At 36.1% G+C, this 26,778-nt stretch overlaps 1 protein-coding gene across 1 annotated transcript in view; it reads right to left on the bottom strand.

Annotated features, from left to right (window-relative positions):
• The window catches only part of LOC111872203 (axonemal 84 kDa protein), a 64,935-nt gene that overhangs the window by 36,120 nt on the left and 2,037 nt on the right, over positions 1 to 26,778 (bottom strand). The window contains exons 2-9 of the mRNA XM_033754593.1: positions 15,609 to 15,697; positions 14,305 to 14,491; positions 12,656 to 12,796; positions 9,879 to 9,983; positions 9,342 to 9,541; positions 7,934 to 8,100; positions 7,001 to 7,276; positions 5,245 to 5,406 (exon numbers count right to left, since the gene is read on the bottom strand). Coding sequence (XP_033610484.1) covers positions 5,245 to 5,406; positions 7,001 to 7,276; positions 7,934 to 8,100; positions 9,342 to 9,541; positions 9,879 to 9,983; positions 12,656 to 12,796; positions 14,305 to 14,491; positions 15,609 to 15,697 — 1,327 coding nt within the window. The remainder of the gene's footprint in view (positions 1 to 5,244; positions 5,407 to 7,000; positions 7,277 to 7,933; positions 8,101 to 9,341; positions 9,542 to 9,878; positions 9,984 to 12,655; positions 12,797 to 14,304; positions 14,492 to 15,608; positions 15,698 to 26,778) is intronic.

Raw genomic sequence — 26,778 nt, 5'->3', positions numbered from 1 at the left:
TTCTTTCTTCTTCCCCCCCCCCTTCTCCCAGAAGAACACATTGCATAAATACAGATTTTGTCTGTTTAAAACTTGTTGGATATAATCTCAAAGTTTCATACAACTGCCAAATCTGTAATTTTTAACTTATAGACGTTATTTTGTTTATAATTATAAGCAATTACAAGCAAGATATGTATTAATGACAGGGCACTAGAATAAGTTAATACTTCTAATTATTAGGAACATAATGTACCCTATGAAGAAGAAGAGGATTTGAATGTAAAATGACCAGTGCTGTAGGAAATATAAATCAGATTCTAATACATACAAGACACTTACTGGACCAAAGATATCTTATCTTAGTGAACAAGAAGAACTGATATAAAATATTATTAACAGATAAGCTTTTCATTAGGAGGACTTTGTAATACATTCCTTTTTATCACTGAATAAATGAATAAACTATGAGAGAGCAACATATTCCACAAAAATACCAATAAAAATGAAAAGAAAATTTGGGTAGAACTCTGAAGGAAAGACAGGCTTTTGTATGTAACGTCCATAAAAGGTTTCTGTGGGCCTGAGAGTGAAAGATGACTATGATGATGTCACACATAAATTGTAGGTATGTTTACAGTCTATCTCAATACTATGTTTTGTACTCCTACCTCCAGCACTTCATTAGTTATTATCATCAGCAGCTAATACAGATTTCATTCAGCTGCTACAAAATAATTACTTTAATAAAAATGTGCATTTTTCGAATATCTGCTGTCATACATCATTTTGTGGCTCTAGAGTAAGTTGCGCTACTGTCACTTCTAGCTCACATGTTCATATCATAATAACACCATCAAGCTTCGTGAAAATAGTTGAAATGGGGGCTACACTGACATAGAGATACAGACAGACATATGAACATGCACACATGCAATCTCCCTACACATACAAGTACATATGGACACACGCATGCTTGAACACACACCCACTCACACAACTTTTTGTGATCTCATAAGGCTCCTTAACAGAGGAAAAGTAGGCTAAGCACTGAGAAAGAACAAGTACAAAGGAGAGGAATTTAGTGGATCCCCCCCCCCCATTCAAATCTGTAGAATATTAATCCAAAGTAAATGGCACCGCCAATCAGTTCGTCTTGGCGCCAAGCCCCATGAGGGTCACAACCAGATAACCATCTCTAGACTTGATCTGGTTATAACATCTAAGCATGGACTGTGTAGAAAACGCCAATTTGAATTGTTGTTGTATCTAATTGCTGCCGTAGAAACATGCTTCTCTGTGAAGTCATTACTCAGCAACAGCTGTTGCATAGTTGCTTCTTTCATGGTTAACTGCCCAGCAACTGGTCAACATGCCACAATGTGTCATCAATCTGCAGCAGCACTCAAACATTCTTTCCTAAACTGGTAACCCTGATCAAAACGTCCATGTATTTTGAATTTACTCTTGATACACTCATGAACAATAAAGATAAGAGTCTTATAGCAATAATTGATGGCAATGAGAAACAGTGGTGCACCATAATGTTGTGAATCACGAAGGGCAGCAGAAAATTGCTGCTGTGCACCATCCCAACAAGAAGAACACTACCAAAGTAAACATAAATGATGTGGTACAGTAAAATAATCTCGATAACAGATTATATCCCATGTGTGTAGCAGAATCATCCATGAGTTCTCTTAGATCTGTTCATTTTAGATCATGGCTCTCAATAAAAAATTTTCTTGTGGCTGTAACTAAGGGTTAGAAAGATGTTCTGTTGCTACATAACTCAAAAACGTGTAATATCTATGTGCAGAAAAATTATGTAAAGAATAAAAGTAAAAAAAGTAAAGGTATCCTTGTAACAGGGTTGTGAGATGTTAAGGTTCCCACATTTTCTAGACAATCAGCTCACAGATGGCGGTAAGGTTGTCAGTCTTACGTGCTGGCTGCCATTTACCCCTCAGGAATATTCCTGGTACTCATTTCTGTTAGACGTTGAGTCGACCCCAGGGCCATAGTGCGGCTGGAAGGATTAGGTAAATTGAAAAAATCCACCTCATCAGCATTCGATCCCATGACCTTCCAGCTTGTAGCATAGTGCCTTAACCAACCACACTACCATGTGCCCCAATCATGTAAAGAATACTGTTATGAATTTACAATTTAAGGCAAATCTTTATGACAATTTATGGTAGTTTAGGGTACGAGAACGTGCAAACTACATATTCTTCCAGAAATAAGTGAAGAGAATTTTCATCCAACAATTTGTTGTGGTACTCATTTTGCAAGAAACAAACGTGAAGGGTTGTAGCAATGAAGCACAGGCTGCATAAAAATAATCAATGACTTTACTGAAAGTATGAAGAAATTTGTCTTTAAACTGGGAATTTTTCAACAAAATTTACTTAACAGAAATGAAAATAACTGGTGGCCATATGAGAATAAAAAATATGTGGACATGCATTTCTTCCATGTCAGTTGAAATTAGCTTTAAGGCGTGTGTCATTTGTCATGAACTTAACTGAACATAGTATAACCACTTAATAGGAAGCAGTCTTGGTGAGCTTAGCTTTAATTGCTTTCTGAACACATACTTGAGGATCTTTTATTCAAGCTTTCCCTTAAAAATAGTCAAAAATGAAAATAAAAACAAATCCTCCTGGATAACAATTGGAATAAAAACTTCATGTGAACACAAAAGACAACTATATTTGGCCAGTAGGGACAGTAATGATCCAAGACTAAAAAGTCACTACAAAATGTACTGTAAAATTTTGTCAAAAGTCATTAAAGAAGCCAAACAGAATAACTATAACAGCCAAATTCTAAAATCAAACAATAAAATTAAAACCACCTGGGATATTGTGAAAGTTGAATCAGGAAAGAAATCTGTTAATGAAGACGTACAAAGTTTGAATATTGAAGGGAAGTCCACTAACAATCCACAAGCTATCGCAAGTGCATTTAATGAATATTTCCTTTCATTAGCTGAGAAAACATATTCCAATAATAATAATAATAATCCAATATACTATCTGTCACGTGCCTTTAACAATTCATTTCCAAATATAAATCTCAAATTCTCAACAAGGAAGGAAATTGAAAACATTATTAAATCCCTTAAGCCCAAAAATTCACATGGATATGATGAAATCTCTACCAAATTACTTAAAGCAAGCTCTGTTTACATCAGTTCACCCTTGAATCATCTATGTAATAAATCTTTATCATCAGGTACTTTTCCTCAACGCTTAAAATACGCTGTAATGAAACCACTTTTTAAAAAAGGAGAGAGAAAATGCATCTCTAATTACAGACCAATATCCATATTGACTTCATTCTCAAAAGTCTTTGAAAAAGTTATGTATAATAGACTACTTGAACACTTAAATTCTAACAACATATTAGTCAAAGAGCAATTTGGATTTAGGAAAGACCTAACAACAGAAAAAGCAACCTATGAACTAACTAACGATATTTTAAGTGCTCTCAATGACAGATTAATTGTGGGAGGGATTTTCTGTGATCTAGCAAAAGCTTTCGATTGTGTTAATCATGATATCTTACTATCGAAATTAAATTTCTATGGAATAACTGGCAAAGCTAATGAATGGATCAAATCATACCTCAAAAACAGGTATCAAAGAGTTGAAATAAATAATAAAAACTCCAGTCATAATGCATTTTCAAACTGGGGAATTATAAAGCACGGTGTTCCACAAGGATCAATTTTAGGTCCCTTACTTTTTCTTCTCTACATAAATGATCTATCTAAAACCATCAACAATAAATCTAAACCAATTCTATATGCAGATGACACTAGTATAATATTTAAGAACTCTAAATTTGAAAACTTTAAAAATGACATAAATATTGTATTTGAAGCCTTAAACAGATGGTTCGAAGCCAATTTACTCTCATTAAATTTTGATAAAACCCATTACATATCATTCACAACTAAAAACAACCACCAAATTGATCTGGACATCAGTTATGCCAACAAATTAATCTGTAAAGTACTTGATACAAAATTCCTTGGAATACATGTAGACAGTACACTGTCTTGGAAAATACATATTGAACAAATTATACCTAAATTAAATGCAGCTTGCTATGCGATGAGATCAATTAAGCCTTTTATGTCACAGGAAACATTGAAGATGGTTTACCATGCCTACTTTCATTCTATTATGAACTATGGATTAATATTTTGGGGGAACTCTTCACATAGTGTAATAATTTTTAAAATACAAAAGAATATAATTAGAATCATTACAGGATGTAGAAGTAGAGATTCATGTAGAGAATTATTTAAGAAATTAAAAATTCTACCTCTTCAATCGCAATACATATTATCGCTTCTCTTATTTGTTGTTTACAACAAAGATAAATTCAAATTAAATTCTGATGTCTATAACATGAATACTAGACAAAAATATAACTTCCACCTACCCTCATCAACTTTATCAGTATATCAAAAAGGAGTCTACTTTACTGGCATAAAAGTGTTCAACAATCTGCCACAAAGTATTAAAAACTTGGGCAATGATACTAAAAAGTTTAAATCAGAGTTAAAGAATTATCTACATGCTCATTCCTTCTACTCTTTAGATGAATACTTCAATGTAAATAGAGAATGATGTAAAATTAAGTTATATTAATTTTTAAACTAAAATTGCCTGTACTTATGTATGTAACCTTTTGACATGTTCTGTATCCAAAGGTACTAACCTGCTTAGGATTTATAGAATGTAAATAAATTAAATTCAATTCAATGATGGCAATGAAAACATGGACAACAGATACTGCCAGTATATTTTGATCTTGATCATGTGTAGCTTTTTGGGGGAAGTTGTATTTCAGTAGTGATCTAAGAACATAGTTTGTAAGTTAATGGGCAAATTTTCATGTTGCAGGACATAAGAGCCTGGAAAGCAGAAGGCTAAATAGCAGTAATAAATGAAGAACATCATGTTCTAACTTCAAGAAACTGCGAATTACATACATTTACACTTGGCATGTATACTTTAACAGTTCAATAAACAACATAAATCTGTGCAAGATTTGAGGCTTTCACAGCGGTGACTATGAAGAAAGCAGTCTTCTGGGATTTGGCACCGTGTATATGTGGTGCCAAATCCCAGAAGACTGCTTTCTTTAACATAAATCTGTTTTTACTTTTTACTGTTAAAAAATTATTTGCATTATTATTCATGGGGGTGGAGTACTTGACAAAATACGGCAATATGATTTACTTACGGACAGTGATGGTGGACTTATCATGCAGTTCTTGAGGCTGAGGGGGTTGCTGAAGGAGGTCTATGTGGTACACTCCACCCAGGATCATGTATTTGCGCAGATTAAGTTCATATGGTTTTAGCTCAACACAGTACTGTAATTTCACTGTAGCTTGTTTTTCATCTGAAGAAAAAAGCATTATCTATATTAATTTTATGAAATTGCAATAAGTTAGACATTCAAGAAGCTCCCTTTCATTACAGAACAAAAAGGTTCATCAGAGCCCAATGAATCCTAACCTAAGCCAGTTAAATCAAATTCTCAGCTCAACACGATATTGCTTTAAAAATCATTTTAAATATTACACACTCATCCATACCTAGGTACTCTCTTCCCTCGAGTTATCCCAGAAAAATCTGTCTGCACTTTATGTTCCTTTCTTGAATGCAAGCCTGTTATTCTGTTCTGTACCTTGATTTCATCATGCTAAGAAACCCTCCATGAAGAGTTAAGTAATTTTCTTTCTTACAGTTAAAAATGAAACTGCTTAAAACATTAAGCTGTTTCATTTTGATAGTCAGAGTATGCCCATCACTGTTGATGCTTCATTACACTCAAAAGAAGTAATCTGTTTTCCTTCTTACTTGTATTTTGTGAATAATGGGGTTTTCATCAACAACAAACTGCAGGTGCCATCTGATTTCCATCTTACAGCTATTTACTAGGCACATGTAAGACAAATTTCAGAGATTGAATCATGAAAAATATCTCTATCTCAGTTCAAATGATCCAGGATTTATTCTATCTGTCTTACAGTGCATACATTTATTCACCTTACTCTTCTCTCTTGCACTACATGTTTCAGCACAAAAGTGCCATCTTCAGGTGCTTTTCGATGTACGTCAAACTACTTCATTGCATGCCCTGTTGTCTTTATACTAAAATATATATTCATCATATATATTGATAAATTTTAAATATTAAAAATATTAAAACTGTTCAGGATTTGTCATCCTTATGTCGTATCTCAATACGCGAGTCACACCTATCTTCTTCTATCGGAGTATTCTTCCTACTTTCGTGTGTGTATTGTGCTTTGTGTTGTGTCTTGCTCCTGTGACTGTGTGTGTTATACTCCAAATACTCCTTCAAATGATCTCTTTCAGTCCCAAATGTCAACAGTTTTCAGGCAACTACTTTCGTTTTCATCAGTGGCACACAATTTACCAAGTCCGTCAGGACGTTAGCATAAATCAACTTGTCAACTAATGTCACTCTCTCTCTGTCTGTTCCCTCTCCATGAACAAGCAACATCGTTAGCAAATCCTGCTAGGTATATAAATTCTGATTAGTGAGAAATTGTCACAGTAGGGAAAATTCCTCTTCTTGCATTGTTTCTCAGTGCTTCTGCAATTTCTCATATTGATCTCACCTTGAGCTCAAAATGTCAGTATAAAATATGTCTACTATCGTATTTGCTGCATCCTTCACTATTATAGCCCACCTCAATATAAATAAATTACAAAGACTGAGGCATGAATAGCTATGCAGTTGAAGTGCTTTCAGACTGACTAGTACTATAAGGACTTATGTAAACAAGTGATCATATTTGTGCCCAGAAGCAAAGGAGAATCAGATGTTTTGTATAGTTCTGATATCTTTTGACACAAACATTGAACTACAGGCTATACAAAAACAGTTTCAGGGCATCAACAGGAAACTGGACTATGGAAGGTATTTCAGTAACCTAGGTCACTGCATTACCAAACTATCTTACCTTCCTGTTCTGCATATATTTCAGATGCTGTTTTTATAGGTGTCTGCTGAATTTGCTGCAACTCAAGCAGCTCTGACTCTAGTAATGAGGTTTGTGATGTTGGTCTTCCATCTTTAGAAACACTTTTGGTATGTCGAGTGTCATCTGTGGCAGGTAATGCTGGCTTCAGCTCAGCTATCTTTGCAGCCAGCTTAGCTCTGCGATCATTCTCTCTGTCCACCAGAACTTGAATTTCACATTTTGTATTCCACTCCACCAATGACATCTCATACAGATCTGAACAAAGAACAATTTGGAAAGAAAATCTGTAACCCGAAGCATATAAAGTGGAACATACTTTTAATAATCCTCCACCTAACATTCCTTGATTAACGTTCAATTTCAACCATCCCAAATCAATAATATCAGTCTTGAACTTCCTCCAGCTAAAAATTTTCTGTCTTGTGTTGAAAATAAATGCTCTCCTAAGAAACCTCAAAGTTGATTTTCTTCTACACCCTGCCTGCCCTTGTGGTTTAGAATCTTCTTTAATAGTCCATAATTACTCATATTATGAAGAAATTTCATACTGTTTTGTTATTGAAACTGAAGGTTTCACCACCATTAGAAAATCCTACCACTGCACCATATTCAAATTTAGTTCAATTTTTTCTGTATTTTTGCAAACTAGTGTTCTAATGTGGATCTATAAGTCTAAACCTTGGGCTCCTGAGTGGTCTGCTGTCATAAGTACAACAATAAAAATACTGCATATACCTCTCGTTTTCTTCATGTCCCACTTAGTTCATCTATTTTGACTTAATCATAAACCAATGTGTGGTGAGTACAGACTATGAAATGCCTCAAGTAATTTTCCCAATTCTCTGCTAAAGGGAGTATAGCAATAAACTGTCTTCATTTCTTGATTTTTGAGAGGATGTATTGGGACTGTACCTTTTTGTTCTTCTTCAGGCAATGGATTAGGTACCCATGATGGGCAGAGGTCTGAGAAGTGGTCATACTTGACCAGCATTGCTCTGACAACCAGCAGAACATCAAGCAGACTGTCTGGCAGATTAACAGTGACACCAACATCAACAAAGTTGAATGCAAGAGGGGGCCTGGAAAACAGAATAAGGTGTTTAAATATCAGCGAATTAAAATAGATACTCATAATACAATACGTAACTTGGATTTTCAGCTGTGTTATATTTTGATGATAGTCCATCAATTTAGCATACACAGCAATTGTCAATTCCACTGAACTAGAAATAGACCACTAAAACACTTCCTTGACATTATGGTTTCACATTGTCTATTTTTCCCCTGGCAGTATTCCACCATTTATTTTTCATTTACTTCATATCTGTGGATCATTATGCATGATATAGGACAAGTCAAACTTATACCTACAGATGGACACATACAAGTAGCTTCACGCTATCCACTGGCACATAATATATCCCGTCATCAAAACTTTGGCAGATGGGGAAAAATCAATCTGCATAAAGTCCAAGCAGCTTCCAAACTACAACATATCAACTCTGTTCGCTGACCCAATAATTACACCCACAGTTGACCCACTTTCCGAATAATGGGTCATTGTACCCAGTGTGTGCAACTCTATGGAAGAAAAGACCTGTCTGAGCATGTCTGTATACCCCACCAACAAATTGTGACATGAAGCTCAAAGCCAGAATTCTGGAGCGAGGAGAGACATCCATTGCCAAGTTACGGCATGGTAAACATGCGATGACGTTTTCAAGCCAGCATTCGACATTACCTGATGACCGGTAACCATTATGTGATCATAGCAACAGTTAAGTGCACAACAAAAATGTGTAGGCGGTGTCTTTTGTGGGGTCTATCCCAAGACTGTATACTGGGAGCCGAAACCAATAGCATGTAAAACAGCAATCAAATGGGTTAAGAAATTCATCAGAAGAATAACCTGCACAAAGACACTTTAACGGCAGGACAAGAGGATGGATAACTTTGAGGTCACACATAAGGTTGTCAGCCTTACGCGCTGGCCGCGCTTTACTCCCCAGGACAATTATTTAATTAATTCCTGGTATTCATTTCTGTTAGAGGCTGAGTCGACCCCAGGGCCATAGTGCGGCTGGAAGGATTAGGTCAACTGAAAAAATCTAATGACCTCATTGGGACTTGAACCGCGACCTTCCAGCTTGTAGCATAGTGCCCAGTAAGAGATTTAAACTGCATAATAAAATTGTGTTTAAAACAACCATACTTCTAAAAAAAAACAAAAAAAAAACAGGTGAGCTGCCTTTCAGTGTTAACAACTCATAAGTGGTGTTGGGGATAAGTGGATTAACACAGATGCACACGTCACACTCACCTCTCCATCTTTGATAATGGAACTGAAGGTGTGGGAAGAGGCAACAGACTCCAGAGACACAGAACAAAGGCATCAAACTTCTTCATATAGTGCACTTCATTCAGGCCACTCAGCTGCATATTCTCCTCAATGTTACGTAATATCAAATACGAAGCTCTGTCCAAATCAAATTGTTGCTCCATCCGAAAATCATTTCGAACCTGCATATTATTTTTCTTGTGGATTATTTAACATTTCCATATCACATGCAGGTATTACTTATGTGTCAAATATAGTAGGATAGTAATACATGGTGAAATTTAAAATACTGCAAAGAACACAGTGATTGTTTATTAAAAAAAAGTATTATTTCAAAATTCACATAAAAAGACTAAAAATCCTACAGGATATCATTTACAATTTAACATTCACAATGATCCTGCCAGTTGATACTATATGAAGAAGAATCAAATCTCTGAATTTGTCCATATATTGAGGTTACATAATATGAACACTTATCCCAGTCACAAATCATACATAAAAGGGTGAACTGAATACCTGTTTAACATGTGTTTCTTGGTCACTGACCTGCTTCCAGTTTTCAACCCTGCCTGGACTGACCCCAAGTGCATTGTCAATCAGCTCCTGCATGGCATCAAGCAGCTGAACAAAAACATTATATTTACAAGTTGAAATAATGATTTCTCACAGAAGTCAAAATGTTTTCTGAACTCTTTGTAAAGTAACATGAGATATAGTGGCAGAACGTGAATTTTTCAGAAGTGTTAGCCAAATCCTGTGGCAGAAGGAGGTAATGAAAAGTATATAAATTGCATACATACCCTTTCTAAGACAACTATGCAAGTTTGAGCTAAAATTAATTATGCTGAGAAAAAAAGGAAAGAAACATGTATTCTAAAAAAATGGTTAGCAACTTCTGAGCTCGCCTTGTTTTTATTTCACCTTGTACATCTATCACAGAGTCAAGAAATTTGGACTGTTTTCTACATTTTGAACAACTTTTTTGTTAGTTGTCATTAATGACAACATAGTAATCATGATAGTAAGTCTCTTATGAATTCACATTTTGCATTGGTTAATTATGGACCCTCTGCAGACCAGCAAAGGTCCTCTTGACAAATTACATTTTTGTTAAAATCGTTAATAAGGTGGCACATAACTTTATGATTCCTGCTAGTGCCATACTCAAATCTGAAGCAATAAAATATTTTAGGCCTCAGTTATTACTTAGTAAAAATTCTTCATGTAAATAAACAATGGAAAGTTCAGTTTTCGGAAGAGAATCAAAATATCATCCATATGATTTCAATAGTTACTACTAAGCAGTAGCTAGATATTTTCCATAGGCAGGGGCTGTCCAGTGATTGAGATTAGCTCTTTATAAGAGGCCCAACTGACTAGGTGTCCTTGCCCCTCACATGAGGATGAAAGCAGATCCAGTTTCCGAAATTAAGAGCTTTCTATTTTCTAGAATATTGGATGATGGAAAAAGTCCATAAACCCAGTAATTCTGTGTTATACACCATCATCAGAACCCTTTAGAATCCATAGTGTTTAAAGTTTTAAAGCCTAGAATTGATATGAATTGTAGTCTAAGACTTTAGGTGAATTGAATGGTCAACTGTCCATTAATAGCGTAAAACATTCCACAGTACAGCCAGTGATAAGGTATTTTTCTATCATTATCATTCAGTGACTAGGAAAGAGACCACTAGGAAGACCTAGATGTATGTGAGAGGATAATATTAAAGTGGATCTTAAAGAAATAGAATGGACTGGACTGATCTGGTTCAGAACAGGGACTACTGGGGGGCTATTATGAATACAGTGATGAACATTCAGGTTCCATAAAATGTTGGGAAATTCTTTAGTAGCTGAGTGATTGACAGCTTCTCAAGAAGGGCCCAACTCCATGTACTTAGTTATTTTCCAAACATTCATTGTCTCTTAGATAGAAATTTTGAGTGTTCTATACCTCCCCAAGAGCTGGTCTTATTTTATGATCAGAACTTTCAAAGTTCTAGCATTTCTCTTTTAAAAAGAGTCTGAAATTCTTCCACTTTCTTGGAACAGTAGCTGATGTCATTACATTTGATTTGTATAATTTTGATATATATCTTTTGGCTTGTAATAGTGCTCCTGAAAATACTTTCAAATGAAAGTTAGGCAGAAATATATTTCACCATCCCATTTTTCCTCCTTACTTCTGCTGATTGTGTACTCTGTGAGCACCAAGTAATTGAAATGTGTTAATATCTCCATTTGGCTAATATAATAAGTTTGCGATAGCTTGAGTGTCATACACTCCTTCTTCCCCTCGAGCTTATACCACATCACGTCTCTTCTAATAGCGCCACAGCCCAGAAATGGCCAACATAAGCCACAGCAAAATTGCTAACAAGCCTATGGTTGGGTGCATGGTGGTGACAGGCGATGTACTACTTGCCTGTTTCTCCTGCCAGTATGTGCAATACCAGTGAACCATGAAAGTAACATCTTTATTTCATTTTTAGTGTTTTCTGCGATAAAGTGGATACCATCAGTGCTCTAACACTGACGGGATACTTCCCTGCCAAATATCTGCTCTTCTACTCTCATTTGAAAAATTTAAAAATGTTTGTAACTGAGGAAAAGGCATGCTTACTGCCAAATCAATTTCAATCAACCTGGAAAAGAACAACTCATTACACTCAAAAGTTTAGAAGCACATATTTTTTTAAGATCTGTATATTTCTGAAACAGTATCAGATCTAGTTCTCTTTTAGGTAGGCGTTGGTTAGAAAAGGAAATTGAGTTGATACATTTTATTACATAGACACATAAATAAGATATTCTCTTTTAGATTGAGGTCTTTTGGGTTATGAATAGGTGTTTTGTGATATTGTGGTTGTCAACACAACAAATATTTTAAAATAAAACGATCAAATTGTTTACATTGGTTTTGTTTAATAACTGCTATATGTCTTAGTACATGTTTTGGGCCATTCTCAGGCTGTTAAATTAAATATTTGTCACATTAATGAAATAACCTAATATGGATCCATATAGTGTTAATCATTTGAATTATTATAACACTTAACACTTAAAAATTATTATAACACAATCATTACTGTTCTTTTTTCATAAGGGGATTTTAAATCTTTAAAAGTTCTCTGATCATTATAATAAAAAAAATCTATGTTATTTGTCATGTATTGTAGGTGGGGTTCATAGTTATATTTTAATTTGGGAATTAAAACAAAAGACATATGGCATTATTTACATCTTCTGAAACTGACCTTCAGAGGCTCAATGATGAAAATCTTTTAACCTACCCTAAGAACCTCAGCTGTCTTCTTTACAACAACATCCAGTTGACCTCTCTCTTCAACAGATCTCCATAGGTAGATATATGTATTCATCTCACTTAAAGATGCTGGATCAGGCAAGCCATCACATTTCATATACTGCTTCCACTTGAACAAAATATGCATTTCAAGTTACATATGTCATCAGCCAGACAAAACATCTCTCATTCATTCATTCATTCATTCATTTTATTTTTCTTCAAGTAATCCATAACAGTGATCATCACCTAGGATAACCTCCACAGACTATTGTTCTTTCTTAAGGAAGATCAGTACTTATGAAATTATGAAGGTGTGAATGTGTGAACACATGTGCATGTGTGTGCGCATGTGTTGTACTGCAGGAGCAAAGCACAACACAGAACACGATACACAAATATATGTAGGAAGAATGCTCACATAAAAGAGGATTGGCATAATTCGCATATTTGAGGGCAATGTAGGAAGAATCCTGAAAAGTTTTATTATTTAGAATTCATCATCCTATATGATGAATACAGATTTTAGTCATTTTAGAATGAAGACATTATGCCATGCAGTACAATAGTTTAACGTGCATAAAGACACCTGAAGATGGCACATTAGTGCTGAAACACGTAGTGTGGAAGTGAAGAATAAGGTGAAAAAGTTTATACACTGTAAGACGGTCAGCATAAACAATGGACCTTAATTAGGATCTTGAAATAATAATAGAGAAATAGAGTTTCACAATATATATAACCCTTATTTGGGTAATTCATTTTTATTTATAGAATGTAAAATATCAATATGATGACCAGGTAAAATTTTTCTTTAGCATGTGGTGTACTGGTGACAACCAATGAAGCACTGAAAATAGGTATATGAAGTTCGTGGCACTTGTATATTAGATGTTGCTTATAAGTTGATAAGTGCAAAAATGACAATAGGGTAAAATGGTTATAATCAGCAAATTTTACATACACAGAAACTGCACTTAGTAAGTTATTCAAAGAATTAAGACCAAATAAGAAATATAACCATAATATGTTTTGTGTTAGAAATGGATAATCAGGGTTCATGAGTTTTGTTTGGAACTTTTGTTACTGTACAGTAATCAACCTTTTATTCGGAATGTTTGGAATAGGGTGTGTCAGTTTCATGAGAGAAACTGTATAGAACCTAATCTTCATGTGATTTTCAGCCTTTTACAATCTTTCAATTTTCTATTTAAAATCCAGGTATCATATTTTTATTAGTTCTTGAGTGGGCATCTTCATTGGAACCATGACAACTCAGTCAGTATAGGGACTGACTACAGACTGGTAATCCAGAGTAGGAATTCAATTCCTGGCAGGGGCATGAGATTATTCTCTACTCCACATGATCTGCTCTGGCCCTGGGATCCGCCTGACCTTCAATCCAACAGGTATGAGGGAGGTTATTATGTTAATGCTGAAATAGTCGTAACCCATTTCATCCTATAGTCCCTACATAAGTCTCTAGGAACTTGTTTTTATACTTTTATTTTATATAAAGAAAGTCCTAAAAATAATTAAGTAATATTGCAGGAAAATGAAAAAACACCTACAAATCTAGTTTCCAGCAACCCATTCACACAAGTCCCTTCTTATTTATAAAAGTGTAATTATAAGTACCTCATTATTAGCCTGTTTTTCAAGCTTCATTTTATACATCTTTTCAGAAAGTTCTCTAAACAGTGCAACTGTTTCTTGCAACTGAACCACCCTCACGGCCTGCTCAGCTACATCCCGCTTTGCTTTCTCTTCAGCTGCAACTTTTTCTCTCTCCACTCGAGCTTTCTCCTCTTGAATCAATCGCTGTCTTAAAAAATAAAACAGCTATGTTAAAAGATATCACACAATATTTTCAGAAATCTAGAAATAGTTCATTCTAATTGCCTTATAGTTCATCAATAAGAATTCTTGCTGTATTTTTGGTTTTAGCTGTTAAATCTCAAAACATTTTTAACAATACTCTACTTTATTTATACAAAAGTTTTACAGGTTTTACCAATGATGAAACATCTTTCGACATCTAGTTTTAATAGAGAAAACAGAAAACTTCCAACTTGTGAGATAAAAGTTGCTACTTGATAAATTGAACAATGCTGTGCATAAGAATCAACTATAACAAAGTAAATATAACAATTACAAGAAAGTTTTTTTATTAAAAATCGAATACAAAAGTTTAGCAAAGAAGTATCAGTTCTAAGAAAACACCTGAGCAACGATTACATGCAGAACAGTTGAACATCCTGCGATATTTTTCTATGCAGTCAAATCAATGTGGTGCTATATGAGACTATGACAACATAGTGAAGTGACAGAGCATGAAATGTGCTGGTTGCAGGTAATACTAATTCTGACAGTAAATGGACATGCCAAGAATAATCTGTCATCATGAGCTATGGTCAAATTCATGACAAATATTTATTTAAATTGGTTCTTGAAACTGCTTGAAATTACTGCAAGGGAGTACATGGACAGATTGGATAATCAGGTGCTTCTCATGATCCAGACGTTATTTCCAAAATCAATGCACTTTTCCAAGATGACAATACCCCAATTCACACAGGTTGAACTGTTCACTGATGGTTTCAAGAGCATGAAGATGAACTTCAGCATCTTTCTTGGCCAGCATAATCCTCACATTTGAATACCGTTGAAGCAATCTGGTCAGTTTTAGAGACATAGAATGAGGAACAGATTCCCACCTCCAATACCTCTAAAGCAAATGGTAGCTGACCTCCATTAGTCATAGAAATTTCTCAGTAAATGGCCAATATGTTGAAAATTCTTCGTTGAAGTACATTCTTGTGGAAAAGCATAAAAATAGTTCAAACCCCACAGTCCTTTTTGAATTAGAAAAGAATATGCTAAATAAATCATCTGTATGGGAGATAATCATGCAACACTCCCAATGTGGCTGCAGTAACTACCGCTCCTTATCCTGTTCAATCCTCTGCAACTCTGCTTGCTCTGCTGCCAGCCGTAATTTTTCCTTCTTTGAAAGTTTCTTCTTTGGGACCTAAAGGACAGAATCACAGCAAATAAAACTGTCAAATTACAGTTAGAACAAACAATATATTGCATCACGTTATCTGGTCTAGCCAAACTTTAACTTGGGTTGGAGTGAGGAAGGAGTCTGTATTCAGCACTTCACTACTGCATACTCAAAGTGTAAACCAAAGGGGAAGGTATGTCATGTTTATATAAGACTTGAAGCTTTCACAGCAATTGAAAATGAATCAGATCTTCTTGGGTGACTGTCTGCTTTAATTTGGAGCAAATGTCTGCTTCTACTCTGAAATGATATAGCATATTTTATCAGTCATATCTGACATTTGTGGCCTAATCTTTTAATTATAACAAACTTAAAAATAAACCAAACTAAATCAAACCAAAGTAGCCTAAACTAAAATAAATGACTGATTGGCTAGCTGACTGACTGACCAACTGACAAATTGACATAACAAATAAAAGCTAATAAAACAAAAATGTTCATAACTGTTAATAACAAATTCCACTACTGGACATCATCTCAACCCTTTAAAGACCATTGGTTATATATATGTACCAGCTGCTTTAACATACTTAAACTCTGCATTCTGCCCACAGAGTATATCTGCGGGTTTCTTACAATTCTCACAATAAAAACTGGCATATGTTTTCGCTCCTTAATGAGCTATGGTATCATCTTTTGGGGAAACTCATCTCATAGTTTACTATTTTTCTTCTCAAAAAAAAAAAGGCTATTAGAGCGATGTTGGGATATGGCAATAGAGTTTCGTGTTGAAACATATTTAAAGAGTTAAATATTTTATCATTTGCATCACAATATATATTTTCGTTGTTAGTATTTGTATTGCAGAAAAAGTTCTTTTCCCATCAGACATTGATTCTCTTACTATTGATACTAGACAAAGACAAGATTTGTATCCACCTCAAGCTACTTTAACTACTTATCAAAAAGGAGTGTATTATGCGGGTATAAAAATATTTAATAAATTACCCATAGAAATCAAGAACACATCTAATAATTTTAAAAAGTTTAAGGTTGAATTAAAGCATTTCTTGAACACTTATACATTTTATACTGTGGATGAATATCTAAATAGATAACTTTTATTATTGTTGTATTCATTGTACTGTGTAGTTGTGTAATAACTATGTATGTATTCTATGCTCTATATTATTTTATGACATGTTCTATATCCATCTTTGGATCTCTTGAACTTAAATAAATACAAAAACAAATACAAATACAAATGGGCTTATACACTTATAACTTACACTATTCTACTTCCTGTATTACAGCAGCGCATTCTGAAACATCCAAACCCAGTGGCAGATAATGTGTTTATTATTATATATGGCTTTATCAGCCATTTGGTCTACAAACATGTTTGCTTGTACTCTCCTGTGTGGTTTCAACCACACTGGCAGACGCACAATTTTTGGCTCTCAATGAATTTGCTGGTACACATTAGCTGTTTGCTAGTAAATATATACTAGCTGATAACAAGGTCTGGGCTTTAGCCTTTCAAAGTTAATAGCATCGATTCAGTCTGCAATGGGGCAAATGTTTTGTGTCAGCAGTGAATGGCATTTCCTTCACAAAAGGTATTAAAAGCTGAATATGCGTATTATGGTAGTATGGCTTTTCTTTCTCTTCTCAAGCCTTGTCTCTTGATTGCCTATTTTGAATCTTACCTTAATTGAAATCTAAAAGGAAACAAATGAATATCCCTGAAATGCAAGTGATAGATAATAGGCGAATTAACACACATACAAGAACTTCATAAATACTACACTCTGCTTTCCACTTGCTTTCACATCAGATCTTGCTTGGTTTATTTGACCTTGAAATGTTGGTTGACTTTCAATGGATTACACGGCGCTATATCCCAGAAGCTAGTACTCTTTGTAACCACTGCTGTGAGAACCTTAAATCCTACAATATGAGATAAGAATTAATTTTTTTGGCAGTGGGTGTATTACAATTGGTTGATTTGCCAGTGTTCTGAATTGGGATGAACTGCATGATAGCAAATCTAGTTCTCAGAACATGAGAATTTCCTACAGCCCTCTGGGTGAGTAGGTTTGCTCTTAGTAGCTTCAGTCCAAAAACCGAATATGAGTTTCTCTTAAATTTAAACAAATCAGCCAAGTAAAACACGGTGTCATCCTTCACATGTAAATATGAGTAAATAAATAAATAAATAAAAGATATATCTCCCTGTAACAGGATGTGAAGGCCAATAGGTTTGTGAGATGCTGAGGCGCCCATATTTTCTCTAGACAATCGGCTCACAGATGGCTGTAAAGTTATCAGCCTTATGCGACAGCCGCCCTTTACCTCCAGGTAGATTGCTGAAACTCTCTGTTAGGGGTTGAGTTGATCCCAGGAACATGGTGTGGCTGGAAGGATTAGGTAAATTGAACACATCCACCTCATCGGACTTGAACCCACGACCTTCAGGCTTGTAGCAACTATGCTACCATGTGCTCCCACATAGAAAAATAAATATTATAAAATAAAATGAAATAAAATAAAATATGCATGCATAGCCTAGGTTCTTTGATATGTTTAATTTTGATGGAATTATCTTCTCTTTTCTTCTTACCATAATTGCAAATTTCTTTCTTCAGATATCAATGATTGAAATTTCTTCTATGCTTGCCTGGAAAAGAAAACACAAGCTCCTTAGTTGAAGAAGAATGTTTAGAGATGAGGTAGTCCAGGTCTGATTCTAACACTTGATCTGCAGATTATTAGAGTATGTTCACAGATTCCTATTATAACCCAATATAGACTATAAAACCCTTGGAATGTGTCTCCAAATTGTAATTGCATGATTTGAGATCATGTGTTACAACATCAAAACACAATGAGCAAAACTGCCTTATATACACTGATCTTCAGTGTTTTAAAAAATAGACAGGTTGATAACAGTTTCCCAGCTGAAGAGTAACAAGCATATCCAAAATATATAACTAACTTCATGGAGCTGAGCCCTTCCTGAGAAGCCACCAGTCAGGCAGCTACTGGAGAAATTCCCAAAACTTTATGGAATCTGAATGTTTATTACCATGTTCACAAGAACCCTTCACTGGTCCCAATCCTGAGCCAGATCATTCCAGTCCATACCACCTCATCCTATCTTTCTAAGCTAGAACAAGATTGGATAAAGATAGATGTTTACATCAATAAGTGACAATTAAATAATGGTTCTATAGTAATACTGAAATATCATTTTCCTTCCATTTAACAGATATACAATTATGCCATATATTTCCCGGTAACTTATATTACTGAAATCTGAAATGGACTAGGTCTGCATTTACCTGAAAAGTGATATGTGGAAAGAAATTTCAGCTCTGCTATATAACTTTGCACTTTAGTTAATTTCCAAAATCTCGTACATTTCTTCATACGGCACATTATTCGCCCCTCAGGGAATAGACAAGGACGCCATGTTGTTTATTCTTCTTTGTATGTTGCCATGGTTACCATTCAAGGAGGAAGAAAGAAGACGAGGGAGAGTTGTAGATGTACACAACGACTTCTATCATCCTGGGATTAACTTGATAGCTGCTTAGTTTAAATATCAGAAACATATAAATTATTTTTACAGTTTTTTAAAAACACAGGGTACTAAGACATGGACGGATTTATCACACAATTTTATTTTTAAACTAGAGAAACACCATTTGACGATTCAATGGGAAGGCACCCATTTGTTGTATTAACTTTCATAATATTATCTTCCTCTACTTTCTTCTTTTTCAGTCCTACATGTTATCAGATGATACAGTGAGGCCAACATCTAGAGCTGTCTCCCACAAATAGTCAATCAGTGTCAATCACAAACCATCTCCACTTTTCGGGTTCGTTCAAGGACTACGTATATATTCATGACCAAATGTTGCAGTCAAGTGGGTACAGTGGGTAGTACTCCTGCTTCGCATTCGGGAGATTCTTGGTTCAAATCTCGGCCTGGAGACCGGCTGCCCTGACTGAGATTTTTAGAGGTTTTCCTCAGCATCTCTGGGTTGATCTCGGGATAGTACCTCAAATTAGGCGCAGTTCACTTCCTCCCATAATCTTTCCAATTTATTATTGTTTAATTACCCTACCATTTGACGTTAGACTAGACTACAAACAGCATCATTGAATAAAACGTGAATAAATTCGTAGTAAATATATAAATAAATGAATTCTAGTAAGCTCTTCAAAAAATAGGTCAATGTGCATGAAACGAAGGCCAGAATCAGTCGCATTTATCGCTCCAGAATAGATTAATCTATACTGAAAAAGCCAGATTTCCATCTTGACACACACACACAGTTACAAGTACACATTGAACTTATGTCATTGTAACAAAACTTCGAGAGAACCACTTTGCTGTGTACTGCTGAATTATTTTCAGATCGCTACATTTACTACAAAGAGCTTCCAAAATCCCAGCATATTGTGATGAACACTGTATTATTAAAATTTAATGTGGTCTGTATATGATTTATAAGTTTTACATTAAAATGAATAAATAACATTACAAAAAATTGCAATATCATCAGTTCAATAAGTTCCAAGGAAAGGATTGTACACAGCAGTCGCCAGGCTGTTTGCTTATGTCGATGATGTCAAATGAAACGCGACCCACTTATTCCGAGAATTATTCAACCCAACACTCTAACAACCTTGACACTTGGAATTATTTGTTTTGTTTTCTTGCCTGTGTTACTCAATAAATAACGATTTTCCTCCATAGCTGGCTCAATTGTCGTAGCCGAAAGCCATCTATGACGACCTGAGCTCCACATAATATTCTCCACTTTTAAAAGTACCAAGGTTCTGACGACTAGTCTCCGCGATATAATCGAAACATTTTGTGAGAAGGGCTGGCGTAAATTAAGATTTTAGTAGTGGGTTGTTCCGGGCGTTTTGTTTTGTGATACTTGTCCTTTGTGTAGGTGGCTAACCGCTACGCATGTCCAGTTAGGTGCTGAGTGAACTTCACGACCTGAATATGAAATAACAATTAACGGTGTCTAGCCGCCCTCCGACGTACAGCTGACACGACTGTCGCTCGAGCTTGAGTTCTTTATCTCAGGATACGGGTGCTTCGGATATGGGAGTGGAATACACTTCGGGGTTCATGAATCCGGGGCCTCCAGAACACACTGTGTTTTTTAATTTAAAATTTCATTCGATGTTCAATATTTACTTTGTCCTCCAAGCTAGCCGCTCCGTCCACCCTATTCGCTACCCCTACTGTAAAACACTTCTCTGTTCTCTATCTACATTTCAACAGCCGTCCTCATCCGCTCTCTATAACCGACTGCCCTCTCTTTACAAGTCCCCCAGTGGGCATAAACAAAACAGAATAACAAGAGAAAGCGAAAGGTCGAGTCCGACATCTGTCCTACTTTCGTATTTTTCGAGATGCCCATAGACCTCTGTAGGTCTTCAAGGCACATGAGCAGGGAACCCAAGACCCCTCCTGGCCGATCTCGCACAAGGTCAGTTCATGGGTTTATGACACTAGGAGCAAACTGGCGAGGTTAGGGACAATAGTGACACCCTAAGCTTAAGGAGGGCAATAGCTGAATTACAACTAGACGGTCCCGGGATGGTATCTCGCCGGAGGAACGTCTCTCATGGTGTTAAACAATGCATAAGTTGTTCTTTCCCTTAATTAAATAATTTTGGCGAGGGACGTACGTTTACAGGTGGCTTGTACTTTGTGCATTGTCTAATCTTCGTTTAGGATGTATTTTCTGTGCCATGTGTAGTTTGTACTGTTGGTTCAATTTCGGTTTGGTTGGATACTGTGATTTCATTGCTTCTAGTTGAATCAGAATAAACCCATGGTGGATCGTCCTATTTATTACATATTAGTGCCACTCCATCACGTGATGAATGGCCATCTTGTCGATAGATTATAGTCGGTACGACTACTTCCTTGCACGTGGAATCAGCTCGTCGCAAGGCCTCTACCCACACACACAACAACATAGAGAGAATAAAGGCACACAGACATCCACGCCTTGAGTGGGATTCGAAATGAGCTCTGGTTTACTCAAATCGGGAGTAATGTCGTGACTTGGCTGTATGCTACGCTTCGGCAGTGCAGCCAGAGGGCAACAGCTCGGTGCCTGCCTTTATGCAATGGCAGCTGTCACATTTATACGTCACTGTGCCCACGGCTGACACATATAGCTCTGGCAGAGTCCACAGTGTCCAAGTAGTCTTAAAATCATGAGAATACTTTGGGCTCTTCTTCACGACAGTTCCGGCTTCAGGGTTTACAATTATAAGTATTAAATTAAAAACTGTCCTCTCTATTTCTACATGGGCGTCCTTCTTCTCTCCTGTCCCTGGGTTTGAAGTATTAGGATAATTTTGAAATAATTTTTGTTCCATTCATTTAAGATGGTGTAGTCACTTTTATTTGACAGTGTTTAATTCTTGAATCGATGTCAACGATTTGCAGTTCCTTTCTTATATATTATCACGTATTCGGGGTTGTCGTGACTAATAATAACGGGTTCTAGATTCGGTGACTGAATTTATTGGCACTTCTATTACAATTACAACCAAATATAAACGCTCTCAATCCATGACTGCCTAAGCCTCCTTCCATTCTTTACTGGACTACGAGTGTCTTCTCTTCTATTGCGACGAATGGCGGACGACGAACGACGAACGACGAACGACGAATCACTGCTCTACGAAAGTTCATAAAATCAGAGCATTCTCTCGTAGATCCAATACAACTTAACCCCGTTTTTCATGAACGATTGTGAAGGACGTTTGTGTTTTTTTTTATCTCAGAAATTCTGAAAAGACACATGTTTGTAATATAGACAATAGGGAGTTACCTCACTAACATGACGTCATCACAGATTTATGTAGGCCTATCACTACATCGTAACGAAAGTTTCGAAATGATTCTTTGCCTCAGTGTTTTCCGAGTACAAGTCCGAGCTTGTCGCCAGGGTCACAGAGTGTGTTGGGCATATAACAAGAAGGGACCAACACACATACAGGCACTGTGAACTTTTATTAGTCCGTGATATTTCTCACAAATCGTATTGACTTCACTGCAGGAGAAGTACATTTATGGGTACATAATATAAGTGTAACATTTTATTACGGTAGTGCGGAATTACATGTCGAGGCCCTGTGTGTGTGGCTTCATTATGAATTTAAACTACGGAGAAGCTTTTTAACTATAAGAACTCCTTTCATGCTCGTAACACAAAATGGACCGATTGGACTAAGGAACAAAATGTTTTTGCCCGCTTAAACACTGAGATCGTGGGTTCGAATCGCACTCGAGGCATGGATGTCTGCGGTAGGTAGAGGCCTTGCTACGGGCCTATCTCTCGTCCAATGAGTCCTACCGACTGCCTATAAGATTCGTAATTTTATAATTGATTCTGAATACGAACGGACCAGAGAGCCCAGTCCTTCAAGGTACAAAAAAAACACAACACGGAATGCAAAAGTTTCGTTCTTCTGTGCAAGTTTATGTATCGGTGTCTATACTCAATAGGAATGAAAGTGAATAAAACTGAAAAATAAATCAGTATATAAATTGTTAATAAGATCTAATATTTTGTGACGATGATATATTAATAAAATTACTGACTCCTCGGACATTGTCCGTATTCTTATTTTTAAATAAAAAACAAGAGATGGATAATGCTGTTATACACCCCACTCCCTGAGTAGCCATCTTGTGTCCTTTGGATCAGCAAGAGCGAGCGGCTTGGAGCCCGGTCATAGACTCGTCGATGTGTGGAAGTGAACAGTGCTAAAACTTGAGACGAATGAGTGCAATGGTTCGGTTTATTACGACGAAACCTGAAACTTCGAGCTCAACTGAATTCTCACTGTCTGAAGTAAGACAGTGCCCACTTTCATACATTTTGAGTTCCATCTAACATGAACTGGATGAGACTCAGGATGTGACAAAAAAAGCAAATTCTGCATCCGCCAGCACGAAGATTAGACAGCCTGATATTCCCCAAATTTCCTTAATATTCCATAAGTTATTACAAATTATTTCCTCAAGTCTGGTAGTCCTCCACTGATGTGTAGTAACTCTGTAATCCTTTAGGAGGTATGTCAAAGGTCATTGCCACCAGACAATAGGTGTCAAAGTGTTGTTTTTCGGATCCTTTCCGTGAAACAAGGATAAATGTTCGGAAACTTTATACAGCAATGAAGACAACCAGTTACATTTCTAATAATAATAAAAATTAATGCTGCCCCTGTGACAAGCCGTCGAGGCTCCCAACATTTTCTAGACAATCGCCTCATAGATGGCAGTGAGGTTGTCAGCCTTTCGCGCCGATAGTCGTTTACCTCAAAAGTTATACTCCAAACCGTGTTTCATGCAAGAATCCTCACTTGAAATTAAGACCAATTTGCACCTTAATTGCTCTGGGTTTATAAAAACAGGACTTTGCCACGCGAGGTCTGAGAGATCCTGAGTCTTCCTGCAGTCACTGGATTGAGTCCTGAAGCGGAATCTCTTCTTGTAGGACTGAGAAACTTTCGTGAGTGTTTTTAATATTTATATTTACAACGTTCCCTGAACCAGTTGCTTCTGTGGCCGTCCTGACGTCAGAAAGTTCTGCAAAAGTCTCATATTTCTGTAATGGCTGATAACAGGACCTTACACAAATCTATACTCTATTTAAGGCATATAGCCATTTTACCATAAAAGTAATATACATGAATACAGAGTACATAGCGCGACTTTCTGTGTGCTGATTCTCCATTGTTGCGTACATATTTCCCTTTTCAAACTCTGAAATCTTAAAGCTCGTGAGTTTTAAATCAAGTAAATCGGAAGCCACATACTTTGAATTTCATGCATAATGACAGCTGGAATAAACTGACTCATACGGGTATCCCTAAATCCTCGCAATGATTGAAATGCAAGGGGGTGTATGAAATTAGGTCGTGAGCAAACTCATTCTGCTTTCCAACCGCTCACGGAGCTTCCTCGCTCGTGGAGGCGATACGTGCTTCCGAAATGTCGGTTCATACAAGATCTACACGGCGCCACATCTCAGAAGATGGCGTTTTTCGGAATAAAAACCGTCTGGCCTAAATCCGTAAATTCTCACATGGACTTCGGTAGTTATTGTATTCAGTTAGTATGAACAGGAAAGCCCATCTCTCTTAACTATATTGACCATCTTTTTATTCCTTTATTTTCTTTGAAGCGTTGAAGGTAAATTGTTGTTTACGTCCTATTAAAAGAAGTGGGAGCGCCCATATATAAGAAGGAAAACAAGAAATCTTGTCTCATCCAGCTGAACATCTCGAAAGGGCACAGTCAAACAAACAGGTGAGGACTGACACGGAGATGACGTCAGGCTATATACATACATGTAACAATTTGAGTACAATTAATTATACGATAAAACTACTATACACCATTTCAGGTTTTCATGACAGCGAAAATTCATATTGTGACATTCCGGATTATGAGACCGCGTAGTTGTAGGAAAATGCCAGCGTTGTGTTTATAAGAGATGTGGAGATGGAAGCAATATGTTCTTCCGAAACGTTGCTACCCACCTAATCAGGCTACACAGCATTGCACCTCAAAGACCACACTACAGATTTCCACTACTGTTTAATAATTGTACACACGAAGAATGTTGATTTTAGCATGTGACGCCGTGTAGTCTAATAGAAGATTCGGAGGAATTTATAGCCTCCATCTTCAGGGTAGAAGAGTAAACCGAGTAGCAATGCAGGGTATTCTTGCATTACTTACTCTTTGGCACTGAAGATGGAGAGGGTGGATTGCTCTGAAATACCAGCACACTTCTACCGACTACACGGCGCTATGTCCCAAAATATAGTAGGCCTACCCTTCACAAGTACAGGGGTGAGGGCCTCAGATCTCACAAATGCTTTTCGAATTCATTCAAAGTTTTACGCACGAAATGATTTAAATTAACGTACCATGCCCATCCATTTATTTACAAAGTTCGTTTCTAAAACTAACGGCGTTACGTGTACTTTGGTACTGACGCTCTGCACTATACTGTACAGAGGTGACTTCAGTTTTATCGCTTTACACACTCACTCCTACATTTAATGCAAATTTATTTACAATTTCTCCTTAATTTAAAGTAATATTAAAATTACATTTAATCCACTAAATGTTTCAGCTTTTCTTGGCCATCCTCAGGCAATTATTCACTTGTTGAAACCGCTATATTGCATCAGTTCTTAAGTTTAAATATTCCAGTATTAGGGCATTTTCGTCCTTCACATTAAAACACATTTGTTTGAGAACACAACTATTTATCCTGTCTTGAGCTATTTTTTTCCTGCAGCGTCCGTGTTTTATGTATTGCATAATAGGAATTTATAATCTTTGTTATTCTCAAATATTACAATTTTTACAAATTTTGAATTTTGGTTGTTGCCTTAATATTGCTTACTTGTGTTATTTTATTTAGCGCTATGAATATCGGCGTGGTGTTTTATCATTGTTATTTGTATCTGAAATATGCAAAGATGACTTATTAATTTTTTTTTAATTGTTTCATTTTGGTCCGTTACACTATCAATCACAAAGTTAATAGAAAGTCCGTCGAGTGTAACAATTTGTAGGTCACTTTTTATTATTATTTCTGCCTTACATGTTTCGGTTTGACACAACCATCATCAGAGGCACTTGCTACAATTATGGAAACACTGTCGCTGTTTTTGATGTTCACAATTATGTTTGTCGTGTGGACGCTGCTACGATATGTTGACGTGTAAAAGCACAAAACATGCTAAGATAGTTGAATACACTCTCAAGTTCTCACTTTTCATCCGAACCTATTTTTAAGTTAAAACGCTAAAATGTTAAAATATTTGATATAAAATGCTGAGCTCCTCCTTGTTAATTCATCCCGAAGATGGGATATATATAATAATATATAAAATCCTAAGTAATATAATATCTTTGCAGCCATACAACCTCAAGCTGACGTCTCCCATCTTCGGGATGAATTAACAAGCAGGGGCTCAGCATTTTATATCAAATATTTTAACATTTTAGCGTCTTAACTTAAAAA

The sequence above is a fragment of the Cryptotermes secundus genome, unplaced genomic scaffold (genome assembly GCF_002891405.2).
Source record: "Cryptotermes secundus unplaced genomic scaffold, Csec_1.0 scaffold677, whole genome shotgun sequence".
In the NCBI taxonomy this organism is placed as follows: domain Eukaryota; kingdom Metazoa; phylum Arthropoda; class Insecta; order Blattodea; family Kalotermitidae; genus Cryptotermes; species Cryptotermes secundus.
The sequence above is the reverse complement of the archived record's forward strand: the minus strand, read 5'-3'. Positions and strand labels throughout refer to the sequence as shown.